Here is a 19,191-nt window from a genome sequence, read left to right as displayed (position 1 = left end):
TCATCATCAAGGTAAATAAATTCAGCCCTGCATATTACTCCACAATAACGGAATTGGCTCCTGGTGTCTCGAGACATTTTGATAGTTGTAGAATTTGCACAGAAAAAAAAAAGGATAAAGGGCGTTTAAAAAAAAAAAAAGAAAAAGATAATTACAGTAACCTTCTTTGCCATGAGCCAAAGCTTTAACACTTGAACTATGTAGTAATATCACCCCAGACAGACATGTTTTTTTTATTATTATTTTTTAAGTCCTGTAGTCATCAGCATGAGTTTTTTTTTTTTTTCCAGATATTCCCCCGTTTCTTTTTTTAAATGGGTTCTTCACAGCAAAAATCTTACTGTACGTTGGATGTCAAAGCATGGTATTTACATGTCTGTTGCCATGGTGACTTCTATGACTCCTACATCTGTACTAGGACCCGGCCATCACAGCTCCAGCCACGTAGTACAGTGATGGACTATGACAAAGTCTGACGGGTTTACACCAGGTCAAGTTTTGAGGGGACCAAAATGTGTTTTTTTTTTTCTTAGTTTGATATGAAAGAAGAACGTAGAAGAAACCTTTTTGTTTGTGAAGCAGATAAGGCTACAGGTTGGATCGTGTCCTCTGCTTCATGTGAAAAGGGGGGTTCGGGGCGTGGTGAAGACTTTAGTTGTGTCAGAATCTCCCCTCCAAATGTCTCCCCTCTATGACCCAGAAGGATCAGTCTCTTGTCTGAAGGTCGGGGCTGCAGTACAGGAGAGCAGAACAGATGCATGATGATTCAAACTCCTTGGTCCTTCACACGCTTCTTCCCCCTTATGGCTGATCTATTCAGTCTGTTCAGTCTCATCTTCTTTTTAGACGAAAAGGGCAGGCGCTCCACTCGAGAGTGCAGAGGGGCCGGGGCGGTGGTGGTAGTTTTGGGGGAGTGTGTGGTCTCACAGGCCTGAGACCATGACCCGATAGGAGGGGGGCATGTGTCTGTGTCGTGGGCTTGATCCGGGGCTTGTTGTGGGGCTGCTGCAGCTTGCATCCACGCCACCTATGGAGGGCAAGTAGGCGTGGTGCAGGATGGGCAGCTGTAAGGACAGCCGGCGCTGTATACTGTCAGGCAGAAAAACGATGAAAAGAGAGATGAATGGTCATTATGGCATATACAAACATATTTTCAAATTCTGTGAGTTTTATACTTTTTTCCTTCATAGTCTGCAATTACCCTTTCAAAAACAAATGTATATTGCTATATACTAGAATTTATATTGCACTACATTGGTAAATATATTTCAATATATGAGAAACTTCCCCATATATTTGCAATGCCTTTTTCAATATATAATCTCATTTAATGTAAAACATTTTTCAGTATATATAATAATATATTAAATAGAAGAGCAATGTATTTACTATACAAATATGAAACGGAAATAATTGCAGTATTTTCATATATGGTCATATATCCTATTTCATATATTTATTTATTGCTAACATGTTAAATACATTATTTTAGAATATATCAACATATATTACTATGTACAATTCACACAATATGTATACACACCAAATTTACTGTCACATAATATACTGAGAAATATATTTTTATTGCGTATGGGTAAGCATCTTGAAGCCATCAAATTCTACAAAAAAAGTTCCAGTGATAACATTTTTTAACATTTATGAATAGTTATTTTATATATTTTTTAAACATATCAATTACTGATTTGTTGATTTGATGTATTGATTTGATCGGCAGGAACCCCCCCCCGTCATTCCATCAATCATTTAGCGTGCTAGATATGACGAGTTGACAAGTACCCTTGAGCACGATCACACATTACAATTTACATATATATTCAGAAAAAGGCACTGATCCCTAATCAAATTAACATGGTAGATTTGATTAATTCTTTCTGATCCTCGTCTAGCTGGTTGCCAGTTCGCAACTGAAGGCAGATGAAATTGATTTCTGGTCCTTCCTCGCGACAAGACAGAGATACTGTAACTGTTTGCCTGCAAAATGCTTCGTTGCTCTACAGCACTAACTCATAATCCTATAGGTTTCAGGGGATGCTGAGAAATAAAGCACATTTCATGCTTATACCTGGCATCTTGGCTTGCTGCTCACGAACCCCACTACTGGCAAACACGGTAAAGCCAATTACATAACCGAGATGGTGGTTATGTAAAGCAGACAGAAACTCTCGAAACACTAGGATGTCGACGAACTGAGTCGGAGGTCCTGGATAAGGTGGATGGGACATGTTTAAATAAAACAGGAGGCAGAGGAGCAGGAAAATGGAGCGAGTGATTTGACTCGACTTTTGTCACTGACGTTCTGTCGATGAAGGCGTTTTCTTGATAAGATGAGCGGGTGTCACAAGAGGGTAGCGTGCCATCAAAGACTGGGAGGCTGGATATGTCTCACTATTCTCATCATGGGAAAGGCAGGCTAATTTTTTTTTAGGTTCTACGTACACGTTCCCGTTCTCGTTCTCTCCCTCCTCTCGCTCAAACTGATCAAACATTCATGTGGGAATAGTTCAGTTTTCTTACATTCCTGTGCCGCTGTCTATTTTCATGCCCACTGCCTCCATCGGTAGCTGTAAATCACAAGTTATGTAAGATCTCTCTCTCTCTCTCTCTCTCTCTCTCTCTCAGGTCCAGGATCGGGGCCGATCTCGCTGAGGCATGAAACAAGTTCCTGTTTTTTTTCCCCACTCTGCCTATAATGAGACCAGCATCACTCCTCCACCGATGTACGCCACTAAACCACCCTGTAATAAGACAGGCCATGGACTGCTCATGATTTCTGAGCAGTCAAAAAAATAACAAAAGGCAACTCACTGTTCTGGTGAGTTGATGTCCTCCAGCGGACCTCTGCTTATTCTAGAAGGATCCATGGAGCCCCACTGAGGTTGTGACTTCTGCTCCAGGTGATTCTTCAGGACCGACTTGTCGCCGACTGAAAACATTTCCAACAGTTTTCCTACATGGATCCTCAACTTCATTTGCATTTTGTTCTTGTGTGCACTTGAATATTTAACATATGCTACTTGATATATGTCTACTTTCTGAACCCTTACCCTTGTCGCCAGTGAAATTGCATATGCTGAGGACATTGTTGAGGTCCTGGTAGTGGTTTTGCTTGATGTATGGGGTTTTCTCCGGAGTGTCCTGCAGCTGCATGGTCACCTCCTCCAGCTCCTTGTCCAGCTAAAATGTATAATTAAAAATATTGTTAATAATAAATTCATACTAAATTTACAAATGTAGTATGACTATACCATGAGGATTTTGTATTAGTGGCCGTCTAAATATCTACCCAGATTTGAGCTTGTGATCCCTTAGTGTGAGAGGGGGTGGGGTGCAAGCAGCTATGGTCTTGTTCATTTAATGGGTGAAAAACAAAAATTCACTTGTCAGAATTCTCCAATTAAAGCACAGATAATGTATTTCCTTGTTTGGTAGCGGGCTAGGTTCCCAAGACCATCACGTTTGTGATGTCTGCTGATGGCAGCATAAACAAGCAAATGAAAAAAAAGAATATTTTTCAAAAGTGACGAGATGGGAAGACCTTCTAAGATTTTCAGCTTTAAATTGTACAGTGAGAGCTGTTATGGTCTCCTTCCATTTTTTATTTAATTTATTCATAACATTTTAAGTGTTTGTCCTGGCATACTTGATTAAGAAATTAGGGAACATGCACCAGAGCTTATATTATATAATATTACCATCAATGGAATTAATATGACAGCATGTTTTTTCACCCAGTTTGTTTTTCCTTTTTTAACATTATATGGCATTAAAGATCGACCATGGGCTGACCGTACAACAACAAAAAAAAGCTTTTTAAGTCTAATTCTTCAGTTGTCTACAAGGTCACCACAGGCCAAGTATTTGTATAAAATGAGCTCGGCAGCCAAGCGAAGCTAATGCACTCTGCCTCGTCCTAATAGGATTTACTGTAACTATGGTGCACAGAGGTAACATTAGCATGGAAGCCATAAACTTGAAGCATTTTCTGATTGTAGGTCACCTCTGTTATCCTCATTCGAAGCTGGTGGTTGTCCGTCTGAAGGCCATCCAGTCGCGAGGTGTTCGTCTGATTCACACTGGTCACTGAGGTGGAGGTCTTGGAGTCTTCCTTCTTCTGATTCTGGGTGAACTTAAGCCGTCGGTTTTGCGTGGCTGCATCAGGATTGGTTCTCATTGTAACAAACTTTGGAGACAAAAAGACAAATGAGAATGTTAAAGAATGTCAAAAGGTCTTCTAGCGCCTAAACTTGACGGGATCGAAGTATCCCGAGGAGCGCCCACCTTTGGCACGAACACCAGGCAGAGAGTGATTGTGCTGCAGAAGATGATGACCAGCGCTACGATGCAGAACTGCACGTTGGGCTGGTCCCGCGTCAGGAAGGACACGGCCGCCCCGATGATGCACATGATGCCCACGTTGTACACGCTCATGCCAATGTACTTGCTGTCGTTCAGGGCCGGAATGCTCACATTCCGAGTCTCCCAGGCCAAGAAACAGCCAAAAAGCTGCAAGAAATAAACCGAACCTGTTATTTATGCATAAAAGTTTTACAGATTTCATTAATTTTCTCTGTGTGTTCTGACCTATTACACACCAATCATAGCACCCTTTGTTCCGAGTGAATTATTGAGGAAAGCAAAGTAATTTACATACAGTTTTATTTCCATTTTCTTTACTGTCAGAGTCTGCAGGGTGTTTTATTAAAGAAACTGACCAGATCATCTCTTCATCACTCCCTGTCGAAATGATCTGTCATCCTTTCATGCATATGCATTATAGCTAGCTTTACTCCTGTTTTTTTCAACATGTGTGATTACTTATCCCGGATAAAAAAACAATTAAAAATGAATATCAATACACACCGACAGACTCATAGCTGAAGGAGTTAAGAGTTAAACAGATGCAAAAGTAAATGGCGTGACCGAGACGTTAATGGAGAACTCTGCGATGAATCACACCGCGACGGAAAGGTTAGAGACAGCTAATGACAACTGCCGCACCTAAGAGCACATACGGCTCTTAATTAACTCACCTTTTGCTCGACTGAGATGTCTGAGTCAGCCAATGGGGGGTGGGGGGCAAGGTTGGGGGGGTATGGCCTGTTCTCTGTGCTAAACTAACACACTCCATGTCACCATGTCCCAGCAAAGTGACTTGTTCACTTGCGCCCATAAAAATAAAGATTATTACGGGCAGGAAAAATGTCAGAGTGAAGTTTTTTGTGGCCCTGAAATAAAAGGCATTTGTGATAGGTGGAACGTGGTGCTCATGGCAACACTGAAGTGAATAATGTCACTGGTTAAGATAGATAGAGAGAGAGAGAGAGAGAGAGAGAGAGAGGAGTGGGAGGAAGACAGAGAAGGAGAGAGAGAGATGAAAAAGGCCTAGTTAGGCAGTCACTGATGATGCAGCTCCACCGCAGGAGAATAGCTGAGGAGCAGAGGGGTGAAGACCAGACACTAGAATACAGACATATTTGGTACCGGAGAGGCTGCGGAGACTTTCTAGAGACTCATGAAAAGTGAATGAAACCTAAATAACTAAATAAATGATAATGATAATGGTCTACTGAGGTACTATGGTCACTTTTGGGATGTGAAACTTCAGACAATGGAGAACCCTGTGAACCTCTGAAAAGAGAGCCCCGGTATAGAGTTTAGCTCAAATCTCAGAGAGAATTTTTTGGCACGCAAGTACTCCACAGTACAGAACATATGAATTCTGGAGATCTACTAGATGAGGGCTGAGGGATGAGAATGAGGGATGAGAATGGAAATGGTTTGGACCTTTAGGCAGTGCACCCCAGGAGAGATGAGTAGAAAGGAGAGCAGAGGGAGTCTGACTTTTTTCGCCATGGGGGAAAAGGTCTTTATCGTATCCACAAAAGATTATCAGATCAATATCTGTGCTGAGTGACATTTGTGTGTCGGGCTGAGACTCTACTTCACTTATGCTCCCAGCTTTTTATTCAAGCAGTCAATCTGTTCTTTATATATAGAATTTGCGCTATAGTAGATCATCATTCAGGTTGTCAGAACTAAAGCCACTTTTTTAATGCCACTAAGTAACAGCAAACATTAGCTTATAACATGCATGCTAGTATAGTTCCCCCATTTTTTTACTTAATTATTAGCATTTGATGTTGGATAACCAAAAATTAAAAAAGGTAAAGAAGTAAAATCATGCGATTTGTTGTAATTCATCATTTACTATTTAACAATTCAGCATGGTGTCATCTCACAAAAAAAAAAAAAAAAAACATGCTGCATGTATTCAGGGGTCATCTTAGACTCAGGTCATCGCAGCACCTCAATAACCCTCTGACACCGCTGTGGCAGTCTATGGGTGAATTGAGGGACTCTTTTTTTTTTTTTTCCTTCCTGTCTAAAATAGAAGGGCATCATGGGAGTGTCAGTGGCTGCTGTTGAGGGAGCAGATGGCTGCCATGTCGAGGCGGCTGGCTCGTTGTCTTCGCAGAGGCTGCCGACTCACCATGAGAAGGCCTTTGTAGGCATAGACGATCCCCAGCCAAATGGTCATGTGTGTGTTCTCACAGTGTTCCAGGAAGGGCCGGATGGCGATGTCTTGTCCCTGGGGATCCGCCTGCAAAACACAGCAAGGTGAGAGGGGGAGGTGGAGGTGAGTGGAAACATATACACCGAATGTTAAAGTCGCCTGTGACAACAGCGGCAAGAGCAACAACAGAGCCACCAAAACAATGCTTCGGTGCCGGCGCGCCGGACGGTGTCACGCCATGCTGTTTCAAATCAACCCCAATCTGCATCATTAACTCTAGACTCATACTTTACATAAAACGTCCGGTTTCTTTATTTCTCTTGAACTTGATGCCACTTCTTGTTTTTTCATGGTTTCATATGGTTCATATGATTATTTCTAACTGTCCACATTGTCAACATTGTCCACACATTACATTCTCATTTAATCAATATTTTTTTTAAATTCACATATATATATATATATACACACACACACACACACACACACACACACACACACACCATATGGCCAGATTCTGGCACAAAAATTGATCAATATACATAATGTAAATTGTAATTTATTGCTTTTTCCTATTTCATTAGCATTTTTAGTATACACCAATAACAAACCATACACAACAATGTCATATTACATTAACTTGTATCTAATTATCACTATGATTATCACTATCTATGATCTGGTCCTTCACGCACTCACAAACGTACTATGCTCTGGTTAGTATTAATTCTAATTACTGGGACTGGGACTGACCCTTATTTATATATTTCCTTATCCCTCAGTTTTAATAATCCATGTGTAATACACATTTTATGAAAGTATTTTGGGTTTATGCATTCTGTAAGGAGCATATTTGATTAAAGGGTTTTATTCTATATATTTCAATTCATTGCTTTGCTGTTAAAAATCAATAATTTTGTTTTAAAATGTCATCGTTCCTGTACCGTGACCATGACGGCCTCTTGTATCTCAAAGCAACACATACTGGCCAAATCTTACGATTCCAGACGGTAATGATCTTGTTGCAAGGCGACCTCCGACTTCCATTAAAGCATGAAATTACGCTCAAATGCTGGCGGTGGCACCACACAACGGGCTTTTATTAACGGGGAACTCCCTTCTACCCTCCACTGAAAGTGTCACAGGTGACTAGGAGGCCAAATTAGTGCCCCAGGCAGCTCTTAATGCCATGGCAATGCGGCACGTGACCCTCCCGCGAGGGAATGGCACCTTAATAAGAAAGAAAAAAAGAAAAAAAAAAAACACCTTTGTGGTTTTTTTGCACAGACGTCTCCGTGCAACGCTAACAAACCAACGCGGGCTGTCGGCAACTGCTAATGACGGAGGTTTATTTTGCATCTAGGCACGAACGACCCACATACCCATGGAAACAGGCTAATGCATCTTTCAGCGGGGAGACGTGTCTTGACAGGGAACTGTAAAGCAGGAGGGAGGAACTTAACTGGGTTCCCTTCTGCGGCAGAGTCTATAAAGAGCCCCTCCGTAACCCACTTTCTTCTGGCCCACTTTGAGCGCAGCCCGGATTCTTGCAGGAGCTCTCGCGACGCATGCGGATATTCCAAAAGCGATTAATTTTGCATGGTTTATTTAGCATCCGCGTTGTCTTTGCAGCTTGGAGAAAAAAAGCGAGTAAGTAAATAAATGCGGCACCTTCGCGCAGAACACATGCCCCGGATAAAGAGTTCCACCCGGGCCCCGGCCCCCGACAATCAGGACACCATCGCTCCACACCACTTCAACGTGCAAAGGCAGACTACGGACTTGCCACCGGAAAGTGGCTGCGACATTAAAACTAGGCCAGGCGACAGAAGGAAAGCTATTTTTACAGGACGCTCCAAGACTTGTATACGTTGTGAGAGTAAAACAGACTGCAAAAAGACAGTGTGTGTGTGTGTGTGTGTGTGGTGAGGGGGGTTATAAATAGAGAAGAAAGCAGGACCTCGTGAAGTGATAAATCCTTGATGTCAAACTGTTAGCCAATCTGTAAACACAACCAAGTAAGCTTTGAGTGGAAAAAGTTCTGTTTTTCTAAATATGCACCACCTTCTTCTTCTTAAATTAAATCTTTCATCCATCCATCATCTCTATATATCTGGGCACGAAGCTCCACATGGTTGCCAGGCAACTGCACATAGACAGGCTAGAGGTCTGTCCCGCCATTTCTCGGCATATTGGGCCTCATCTGCATTGGCCTGAGAGGACCGTCGGTGGAGGACAGATCCCGGGAACTGGAGTGGGGAAGGAGTTGCAGGGGCAGCGTCAATAGCAGCAGCAGGCAAGAGAAGGGCGTGTGGAGAGAGGGAGAGAGTTGGAGGAGGGGACGAGAGCAGGGTGGGGAAATGGAGTTCAATTCAACCTCGCCCACAGCTGAGCCACATGAGATGGGGCTCCTGATGGAGGCACTCTGTCACCCTCACTTCCAGGAAATGGACAGAGGAGCGAGAGGGGGTCCAGAGAGAGAGAGATTCAAACTGCAAAGCGAGTATTTTTCTTTGCAACTTCATATCTCAGAAAAGCAGAAAAAAATCCCATACAGACAGGAGAGGAGGGCCGCGCCGCGAGAAGGAGGCCAGACATGCTTGGAGACATTCGAGCAGATAGACACGCTACAGTGACTGAGCATCTCTTGCCAGGTGCCCGCCGCAGCAGAGCTGGCTTGTGAGGATGAGGATAAGCGATGCTTATTTCCAGGGAAGCTGCCGCGCAGCTGAAAGGCTCGCCTCCTCCTCCTCATCTCCCATTACTGTGCCTCCACAAGCACAGCAACAAGAAGAAAAAAAAAAGAGCAAGTGTGTCACGACACTTTGAGGGCTGAACCACCCATCTCTGGCCTCAACCCCTGTGTGGTGGAATGAAAACATGAATATAAAATATTAAACATATTCCAGAGTCAAAATTTTCATTTGCATGAAAAAGTCCCGTTTTACAATCGGCAACTTGCCGTTCACTTGTTTTTTTTTTGTGAAGTGCACATTGTGCACAGAGTGAAATTTGTCCTCTGCATTTAACCCATCACCCTGAGGGACGGTGCTTTGCTCAGTGGCACCTCAGTGGCACCTTGGCGGATCAGGATTCGAACCGCAACCTCTGATTACGGGGCCGCTTCCTTAACCACTAGGCCACAACTGCCCCCTAAAACTTGGTTCATTACTTAAACTGCTATTACATTTACATTTACAGCATTTGTCAGACGCCCATAGCGACATATAATCAGTAGTTACAGGGACAGCCCCCCCCCTGGAGCAACTTAGGGTTAAGAGTCTTGCTCAGGGACACAATGGTAGTAAGTGGGGTTTACCCACTAGGCTACTACCACCACATTAGTCTCTATTAGTCTCTAATACATTTAAATTATAATTGTGAGGGACCATGCTACTTCAGAGGAAGACAATGGCCCTCTATTCTTCACATTTATAGTATTTATCAGATGCCCTCATCCAGAGTTACAGGGACAGTTCCTCTGGAGACACTTAAACATCTTGCTCAGGGATACAATGGTACTAAATGGGGTTTGAACCTGTCACTTTGTGGTCACTTTAGTGTCCCACTAGGCTACTACCAGCCTTTTCGTTGTGCAAGACTCACTAATAGCAAGAATATTTGACAAAACAAAATAAAAAATATCAAGCCAACACTTCACTTGTGCTTAGCAAAATGCTAAATCAACATTTTCACAAAAGGTTCAACTTAGCCTATGGCCCAGATAACTGCAAAGAAACTTAACCCTGGGCCTGAACCTGCAACCAGCCATTGTAAGTCAGCTAAATTTAATATGACCTCCCAATTCAAAGACCTCTCTTCAAATGAGCGCTAAAAATGCATCTGTCCTTCTCGGCCCAGCCTGTTGCAATATTCCTCGTATACCAGCAGCGGAAACTGTTTGTAGGTCTGGCCATTGCCATGTATCAAGCCCGTTCAAAGGACTCCCTGTGTCCTTGGAAGTTTACAGAACCCGAGACTGGACAACACGGAGAAGGCATTCTAGCTCTGCTCTTTTTATCTCTCAGTCACCTTTGTACGGGCGAGATCATGGAGACCCAAAAGAGACGCATGTGCGAGTGAGGTGGCGCAGTGAGGTGGCGCTCTCGAGTTGCCCTCCCCGAGTTGTACCGTAGTAAAAGCGAGTGAGGGATGGGTGGGCACAGAGAGTTAATTAGGACGTCTTCGTTGCCCAAGCAGGCTGAGAGAAGCGCTCTGACCTCTCGCCAGGTGACCGTTTGACGTTTGCCACGCCGCGGGGCGGCGTGCCATCTGTCATTCCCACACACACAGAATGGGCAGGAGGAGGAGGAGGGGAGGGCCTGTTACTGGACATCCCTGAATGCGCCCTGAGGCGGACGTTGTTTGTAGGGTTGCGTGTCCGCTGCGTTTTCCCCCCACACGCAACTAAACGAAATCACGGTTCTGCTCTTGACTTCCATGTTTGTTTAAACGCTTATCCAAAAAACTAGCAAACGTGAACAAAGCCGGCAGACCCACCAGCCATGGGCGTTAAAGTCTCCAATAATAATCAATCGTTATATATAGAGCAGCATTTTTCTAAACTCTCTCTAATAGGACGGAGGGAGAATTGCTAAGAAGTGGCTCAATGTGGCTGACCCAGCAGCAAACTATATCAGCCTGGTCTTCTGGCTCGAGCAGGAGGCCGAGCGAGCCACCAAGGAGCTTCTGCCAGACAACGCTTCTTTTCTTCACGCTTCTTCTTCTTCTAAAGGTCCCATGTTCCAGGCGCAAACTTCAAATGCTGCGACTTCAAAGTGCTCCTGCCGAAATCCCCGCCAGCTCTCCTGCTGGAAGCTGCCTTAACTGATTTATTAAGAGCTAAACGCATCATTAGAGCAGGCATCTCGTCCTGAACGCTGAGCCCATTTAAATATGCAAATCACGGCTGTGCCCGCCCCCCTCCCCCCCAGCCAAACACGCCCCGTGTCTCCAGTCGCAGATCTTTTGTTAGCATGGTGCTAACGCCCTTTATGGCGGCCATTCTTTCATCTAATGCTCCGTCATAACCCAGTTTTAATCAGAACACCCATCTGCTGCGCGCAGTTTTGACTTTCGCTCGCGCACTCAAACTCAACACAGGTACACACACACACACACACACACTCACAAACTGAGGCTGAACAATGCATTTTGTTAGCATAGAAAGTGCGTACTTCCAAAGCCTCATTCTAAAGGTTTGAACAGTTCAAGAGACACAAAGCTGTTATATAAGAACAAGAAGGGGGGAAAAAAGCTAATAAAAAAAAGTAAAGTTGTTTTATTTTTTACATGTAGCAAGATACTGTTGTGTGGACGTATTTCGAATTCTGTAAAATTTAAGGGGGAACACTGATGATTTAAGGGTTCAGAATGTGATGTTAATATTCCATTTCCATCCGTGAATGTAACAACTGTCACGTTTATGAAGCTATCATATTTTATGACACACATTTGCTTGGATGCCATTATGGTGTCAAAATCCATGCATGATATACTTTAACTGGTTTTTAATGTTGGCAACTAAGCTAACCTTTGTAAATGTAAATTCATTCCCTCACTTAAGCACGCTAATTTAAACAGAGCTGACCTTGCTAGACTGGCACCGCAAACAACCATCACCGCCCTCCCCTGAGAACCACACAGAGAGGACACTTGACTCTCGCAAAAGCAACTTGTTTCCTTTTCTTCAGCGAAGCTGAGATTGGTGGCTTTCGAGGGGCATCCAATACATCCCGGTTCAGCCAAGGACACCAGCAGGCTCAGTTAAAGGGTAAGTCATCAGCCATGACAAGTTATTAGGAGACCCTCTCTCAGGCTTCAGCAAGAAGGGCCCTCTGGAAAGTGAAGGATGGAGCCGGGCCACCCTCCATCACACCTCTGCCCACAGCCCTGATGATTGCTGGATCTGCTCGGGCCCGGCGCAGAAATAAGACACTGGCGTCGCATGTATTTATTATGGGCTACATGCCACCCCATGCTCTGCCCGTGTACTTATACGTGAGGGTGTGTTTATGGGTCCTATGTTCATGATCTGGCTCATAGCGCAGAGCAGAAACCAGTCAGGTATCTGTTAATCATTTATTTCAAATCAATATTTGCAATTAATGCATGAGCAGCAACAACTGGCAGAGGAGCCACAGCCTGGCCCTGCCACATCGTGGATGCCCAACAAGATAAGAATAATTCTTGCCAGTCCCAAAATACAGGCCGTTGCTGTGTTTTATGTGAAACTACCCAGCAAAAATCATTGAAAAACACTCAAGTTTGGCAGTTAGTAGTGGAGTTAATTAAGCCAAATATTTCATGGAACCAACTGGTTTAAAACTACAACAGAGTGCATAGAATGATTGTGTTCATAATTGGGGTCCTAGTGAACTACAACTGATTACTTTGACTGATCGTAACTTGAAAGCATGTTGTAAGTCACTCTTGGCAAAGGCGTCTGCCAAATGCCATAATGTAAATGTATAGAATGCCATCACAAGCATCGGTGTTGTACGGCGGAAACCAAGGTTTATGTCTTTTATGAATAAAATATATTTCTTCAATTTATTTCTTCATCAGCTCACAAGGATACTGGACTGTTGTCACTGGATTGATTCATTCTCAACAACCACTTTTCCCAGTCAGGGCCGAACCCAGTACTGGGGGGGAAATCAGTCACACACACAAATACCCACACTCACAACCAAATGCAAACTTGGAGCCATTTAACATTTCCTTAGGAATGTAGAAGGAAACCCAGGAAGACATGTGGGATGTAGCACCAATGAGAAGTTACAACTGAAAAATTAAAATGTATCATTTTTTTTGTACAACAGTAGGTTTCATTAAGATTGGAGCTACTATGTGGGGTGAAAACACAACTAAATGAATACCCATTGTACATTGTGTAGATAAATACAATTTAATTTTTGCTGCTCTTACTTTCTGCCATGACATGCAATTTCCCACTTGTGGGACTAATAAAGGTTTATCTTATCTAGATTTAGCTTATCAAACTTTGATAGTAAACTGGGTTTGGTCCGCACTGTACACTTCAAACATCCAACTCCTGCAAACCCGTGTGTGGGGTAAAAGAAACCCTGGTGCTCGACAAGTTTACCTACGGCTCCTTCTAGATAAATCTCTTGCTCGAAATTACTCACCGTGTTAGCGCAAATTAAACATGATTTTTATCAGCCCGAGCTACAAGTTGAGTGTGATATCTTATTAACGTCGTCAGAGGAGGCGCACGACTGTTGCCGCGGCGCGATTAGAGCATGACTGTCATCGCGCGCAAGAAAACAAATTATTGTAACCTGATTAAGGAACACTCTCATTCTGGGCTCAGAACGACTTGAACAGTTTTGCAACTTGTGACCTTTTGTGGCCGGTTACCCCTAAAGTGCAGAAATGGGGGAAAAGGAGCCGCATACACCCAGCAGAGGGACAGCTGAAGAGGCTTTTTCGTCTCTCGCCCCCTCCCTCCCTCACACTCTGCATCTTTTTTCTATGTCACAGCTAGCTGGGAGAGCAGTAATTGAGTCCTCGGGGGCCCGGTTGCTATGAGGCTTGTGTTGTGCCGGTGTAATGGGCTGTGTTATGCAGGGATATAGAAAGCCTAAGTTTTGCCCATTATGTTTTGATGCAGTATTTGGCGGTACTGAACGCAGGATGGGTATGACTGAAAGCCAAGTGGCCTTGATGAGATGTGATCTGACGTTTAGAAGTCTTTTTTTTGGTCTGTGTGTGTGTGTGTGTGTGTGTGTGAGTGAGGAAAATGCATGAAAATGCGTACAGCACACGATCATGCTCAGAGGTTCCTGCTATCTCTCGGTGAATGAAGGCTCATGGCTCTGCCTCCCGCTGTGTCCCCATGGTCACCCCATGGTCGAAAGTGTTCAGTGATGCAGAAGTGGACCTCTCTAACATGTTGCAAGAGCTGGAATGGGACATGCCGCATGGTGCAGCTACAGAAAAGCTGTACATCCAACAAAGGTTTCCGGAATACACCCATCCATGCGTCCGCGCAAGTCTTTTGAACCAATTCACGCAGGTGAATCTTTATGGTCTTCATGGAGTTACAACCATAGATGCAGAAACACACATGAAACTGAGTGATGAGGGCAATCGATATCTCATGCAATGACATGAAATATCAGATTGGTTTCAAAATGCAACAAGTTCAGTTGTGTCCTTTCCGCCCAGTCATGTTCATAACAGATTCCATAACTTTTATAACTGGGGGGTCACCTTCTGATCATCATTGTGTGTGTCCCAGTGTTTGATTGTCAGTTTCCACATCACAACACCTACTGTTCCTGTTTTAAAACTATAAAACTTTTAACTTTTATTGTGATCTTGTGAAACTATGTTGCACATATGAAACACCCTGTGCACAGACTATTAATAATGCTTGTAATAAAAAATAAAAGAAAAAACATATATCAGACCAAGACCACTCAGACCACTCATGCAGAAAGTCATCATAGACTGGTCCCTGAGGGCCAATCAGAGAGAAGCAAGGTTCTCCATGTCAGTGAGGTAGCACTCAAGCACTTGGCTCTCTTCGGCCTTCATTGCTACTGACTACACAAGACAGGCAATGTCAGACACACTGTCTCCTCCCAAACGATGTCCACCGACGACCCGGGCAGAAGTGCTGCATAGGCACTTCTGCCAGCAGCTGAAATTCAGCATATGTTTACCCACCAGACCAATATGCTGCTGACCCTGACGCAGCAGATGTGACAATATAGGTAGAGGCAGGGAGCCTTCACTTCACAATTCTGAAAAAAAAAAAAAATCTATGGTGTGGAGCCTGCATGTCTCTTGCAATAAGATCAAGTGATTCACCTGATCTTATTGCAAGTTAATACCTTTTTGTGTTTTTTTTTTACCTCCATGATTGTGATGTCTCAAATTTACACATAAACCTTCTCATTCATTGTGTTTTCTTTATCTTCATGACCATTTACATGGTAGATTCTCACTGAAGGCATCAAAACTATGAATGAACACATGTGGAGTTTTGATGCCTTCAGTGAGAATCTACCAATGTAAATTGCCCTGAAAACACATTGAATGAGAAGGTGTGTCCAAACTTTTCGCCTGTACTGTATACACACACACACACACACACACACACACACAGTACTAACAGCTTGTGCAAGTAATTGTGCAAGAATGGTAATTCACTGACTCATTTTTATTTTTGTTTTTGTCTTTATATGCAGAATATTACATCTTCATACATCTTCAATTAGCAATTATGTAAATAATGTGCAAACAAGGGTAGCACACGTTTTGCGCTTCACTAGCAGCATTTATAAACTATTTTACATTGGATCCTTCGGCCCTGTGACTATGAAATTTTGTGGGTGATACCGTGTAACTTGCAAAGTACAGCTGTTCTTGGCTGCATATACGCATCTTTCGTATGTTTGACAGCGTGTGCTGTGTCCTTCCCGAATACAGATATATCTAAAAATACTCCACCGCTTGTGCATTACGAATATAACCGTATGTGGATTTGGCTGCGCCCTCTCACTGTCGGATCGTCATGACACGTGGGTGCGGCATTTCAGCTGGTGGAGCCGACCACGAAGGGGAGGCAGCATGACTGCTAACAAAATAACGGGGGGGGGGGGGGGTGGCTCCCGCCCCGAAATATTCGGAGTCGTTCTGCTAACAGGAGGTTCTTGACCCGCAGCGGCAAATGGAAAAGGCAACGCATGCCAACAATCTGTCTCTGTAAAAAGGCGAAGGATGGCGGGAGGGAATTGCCGAATTGCATCGGGGGTGGCCGCTTATTTGTCAGCCCGAATGCGTTGTGGGGGTACGCGCTGGTGCGCACGACAACCCCAGACGCGCTCTAACTACGCGGGGCCAGTCATGCGGGGCCCTCCGCTATCAACACGCCGGCTCCTGTGCAGCAGAAACACTGGCAGCGAACGAAGGGACAAATCTCTGGCTGACAATGACTTAATGATTAATAATGCGACACTGCGCTTGGTTTTATTGCCATGGTTACAAATGAGCGGCTCAGCTCTCCGGATGGCGGCGGGATTCTGCGTGTCGCGATAACGCGGCCCTATCCCTAACTCGGGCGCTTAGCATAAATCGCTCCCCGCTGAAGTAATCCCTCCGTCAGCCCTTTCCGGCGCATTTGCAATTGCGACGGTCCCCGAACACGTGCGCTGCCAGGCAGGCCGCAGGCCTGGCGCTTCCGACTCCCTCCTGGCATTCCGTCAAGGGTGGGGGGGGGGGCGGGGGCAGAGGGAGAGCGAGAGAAGTGGCGACGGTGGCGGCTGGCAGATGGTTCGCTACCGGGCCTCAGCTGCTGCGGAGCCTGGAAACCGAGCGGGTCACCAGGAGGTGCGGCTGGTTGGGGGGGTGCGCCCTTTCACAGGGGCAGATGCCCGCCAGAGGGGGGCACCAGAGGGACTGGTATTGTGCTAGATGCCAGGATGTGCACGGCATGGCCATGTATCGGCATGCGCATTGGCTGCCACATACAGAATCACGTTAAAAAAAAAAGGATCTGGCCCCTGTCCGAATATTAATATCGAACCGACGGACAGCCTTGCTTTATCTTTCAGGACTGACAATGTGACGCGGCAATCCGGCCATCCTTGGCACGGTAATAAGCAGACAGCTGCAGGATACTTTATTGATCCGGTAACACGGTTCAGACAGGACCAAGCACTCTCCTCCTTAATCAGTCGGCCGACACCTTTCATTCTGCTGCTGACAGATGCTTTATGAGAATAATAAAGTGAGGCTTCAGCTACAATCAGTGCCCGGTGGCGCCAAGAGTTCCCTCGGACACAAAAACAGGGACACGGCTTCTCCGAAAGGCAATAAAACGGAAGCGCTTCTCTGAGCTGCCACAGTCCTGCCATCAGGCTTGCTTTTTTATCTGTATCTTGGAGACACCTGGAAGATAAACTTGAATTGTATTTTTTTTATAAATAGGAGGAGCGCTTGGCGATTACTGACAGATTTCATGCATTGTGATTTAAACACCTTGCTCTCAACACATAATGTGCAAAGTGGTGCGAACTGTGTTGCCAGATATGTCACTGGTTGATCCACAATAAGTGTGCTAAAACACACAAAATGACAAAACGATCTGATAAGAGTTTGTCTGTAAGATAAATGATCTTTTTTAGAAACCACAAGTACAAGTGAAACATTCTCACTATATTGGCAGAAAGTTTTGCTTGAATCCAATGCCTGTTTTTTAATCTTTGATAATGATTTAATAATGATTTTTAGAAGTTTGTTGCTTTGCCATGGAAAAAAAGCATTATTAAACTATTAAATAAAAATATGAATGCACCTTTGTATGAGATGCTAGTCCGAACCAGCATAAATGAATTGAACTGCTGCAGCAATTCACTGCTGAATGGAGCCATTACTATTTTAAGCCTTCAAGCAGATGTGTGGGTGTAAGGGGAGCATGGAGGTCCTCCATCATTACCATGCTGGCTTTCAGCAGTGGCCTGCCTACCGCTACAGCTCTGAATTCCCAGGTTTGATTCACCATATGAAGCGAGGGATCACACTCAACAATTCAATATTTAATTATAAAACAAAGCAAAAGGTGTCCTTATAAACCCTGGAGTAGCCTCACATAACCTTCCCACACGATGGTTTCTAGAGTCGGGCTATTACTGCCTATTTCCTGCTGATTTGTGATGCACACTGAGTAACTCTAGCCTTGTGTTTCGATGCCCTGTAATAAGGTGGGTACTGAGGTGACTGAGATTCTTTCAAGAGAAAGGTGCATAATGGACCTCGCCACTGGTATATTCGGCGCATATGGAAGCGACTTTTGTAACGAGAAAACAAAGCGTGTCGCCCGCTCAGTCAATGTCGCACCAACCTGTGCATGAATTGGCTCTCTGATAGGGTCGGAGGACAGGTGAGATCCATTCCCGTTACAGAACTGATTATAGTGGCATTCGCCTGTGAGCTGACATATACGCACACATTGAATTTCTTTACTTTTGGGAGGACTTGGAGGTATGTCATCCCTCTTCCCATGTATATACTATACATAATGTTGCTGTTTGCCCTTTATGTACATTGTTTGTCTTAATCTGTATATAATATGTACATTGTGTATTGTATGCAAATGAGATTGCAAACTATAATGCATTATTTGTTGTACTGTTTATTACATTACATATTATATTATGATACTTGAGAAACACAACATCTGGAATCAAATAACCAAAGGTATTGTCAGGATTGCCTGCAGCTGGGCTCCACACCTGACTTTAATCCTGACGCCCCATAAATGCCGGAAGTTTCCGCCCGTTCGGGGTCGCTGGCATTTTCGTGAACTCTATGCACGAACTTGACCTTGTTTAGTGTTATGTGTTTTGAGTTCTGGCAATCGCCACACGCCTACGGGTTTGTTTATGTTCTTTATTTAAGTTTAAATCGTTTTCGGCCACCGCGCCAGTCTTTATTTGTATTTCTTTGTTTGTTAATAAAAACCCCTTCCCAGTATGTCAGACCTCTGCGCTTCCTTCCCCCGTAAGTCCGTAGTCGTGACAGAATGCCAGCGACCCACCCAAAAGCGCAGAGGTGGAAAGCGGAGGAGAAGAAACGCCGCGAAGGACGCAGCCCGGCGCGGCGAACGCGGACGGCAGGGGAGA

General features: G+C 44.3%; 1 protein-coding gene across 2 annotated transcripts in view; it reads right to left on the bottom strand.

Moving 5' to 3' along the window:
• Positions 1-272: 272 nt before the first annotated feature.
• The window catches only part of gabbr2 (gamma-aminobutyric acid (GABA) B receptor, 2), a 168,459-nt gene continuing 149,540 nt past the window's right edge, over positions 273-19,191 (bottom strand). For both annotated transcript variants that reach the window (XM_028964540.1, XM_028964541.1), the window contains 6 exons: positions 6,512-6,622; positions 4,300-4,524; positions 4,019-4,201; positions 3,066-3,195; positions 2,827-2,944; positions 273-1,089 (listed from right to left, as the gene is read on the bottom strand). In XM_028964540.1, the coding sequence (XP_028820373.1) occupies positions 924-1,089; positions 2,827-2,944; positions 3,066-3,195; positions 4,019-4,201; positions 4,300-4,524; positions 6,512-6,622 (933 nt within the window). In that variant the 3' untranslated portion in view covers positions 273-923. The remainder of the gene's footprint in view (positions 1,090-2,826; positions 2,945-3,065; positions 3,196-4,018; positions 4,202-4,299; positions 4,525-6,511; positions 6,623-19,191) is intronic.

Source organism: Denticeps clupeoides, chromosome 20 (assembly GCF_900700375.1).
Source record: "Denticeps clupeoides chromosome 20, fDenClu1.1, whole genome shotgun sequence".
Lineage (NCBI taxonomy): Eukaryota > Metazoa > Chordata > Actinopteri > Clupeiformes > Denticipitidae > Denticeps > Denticeps clupeoides.
Note: the sequence above shows the minus strand (reverse complement) of the source record. Positions and strands in the feature narration are given on the sequence as shown.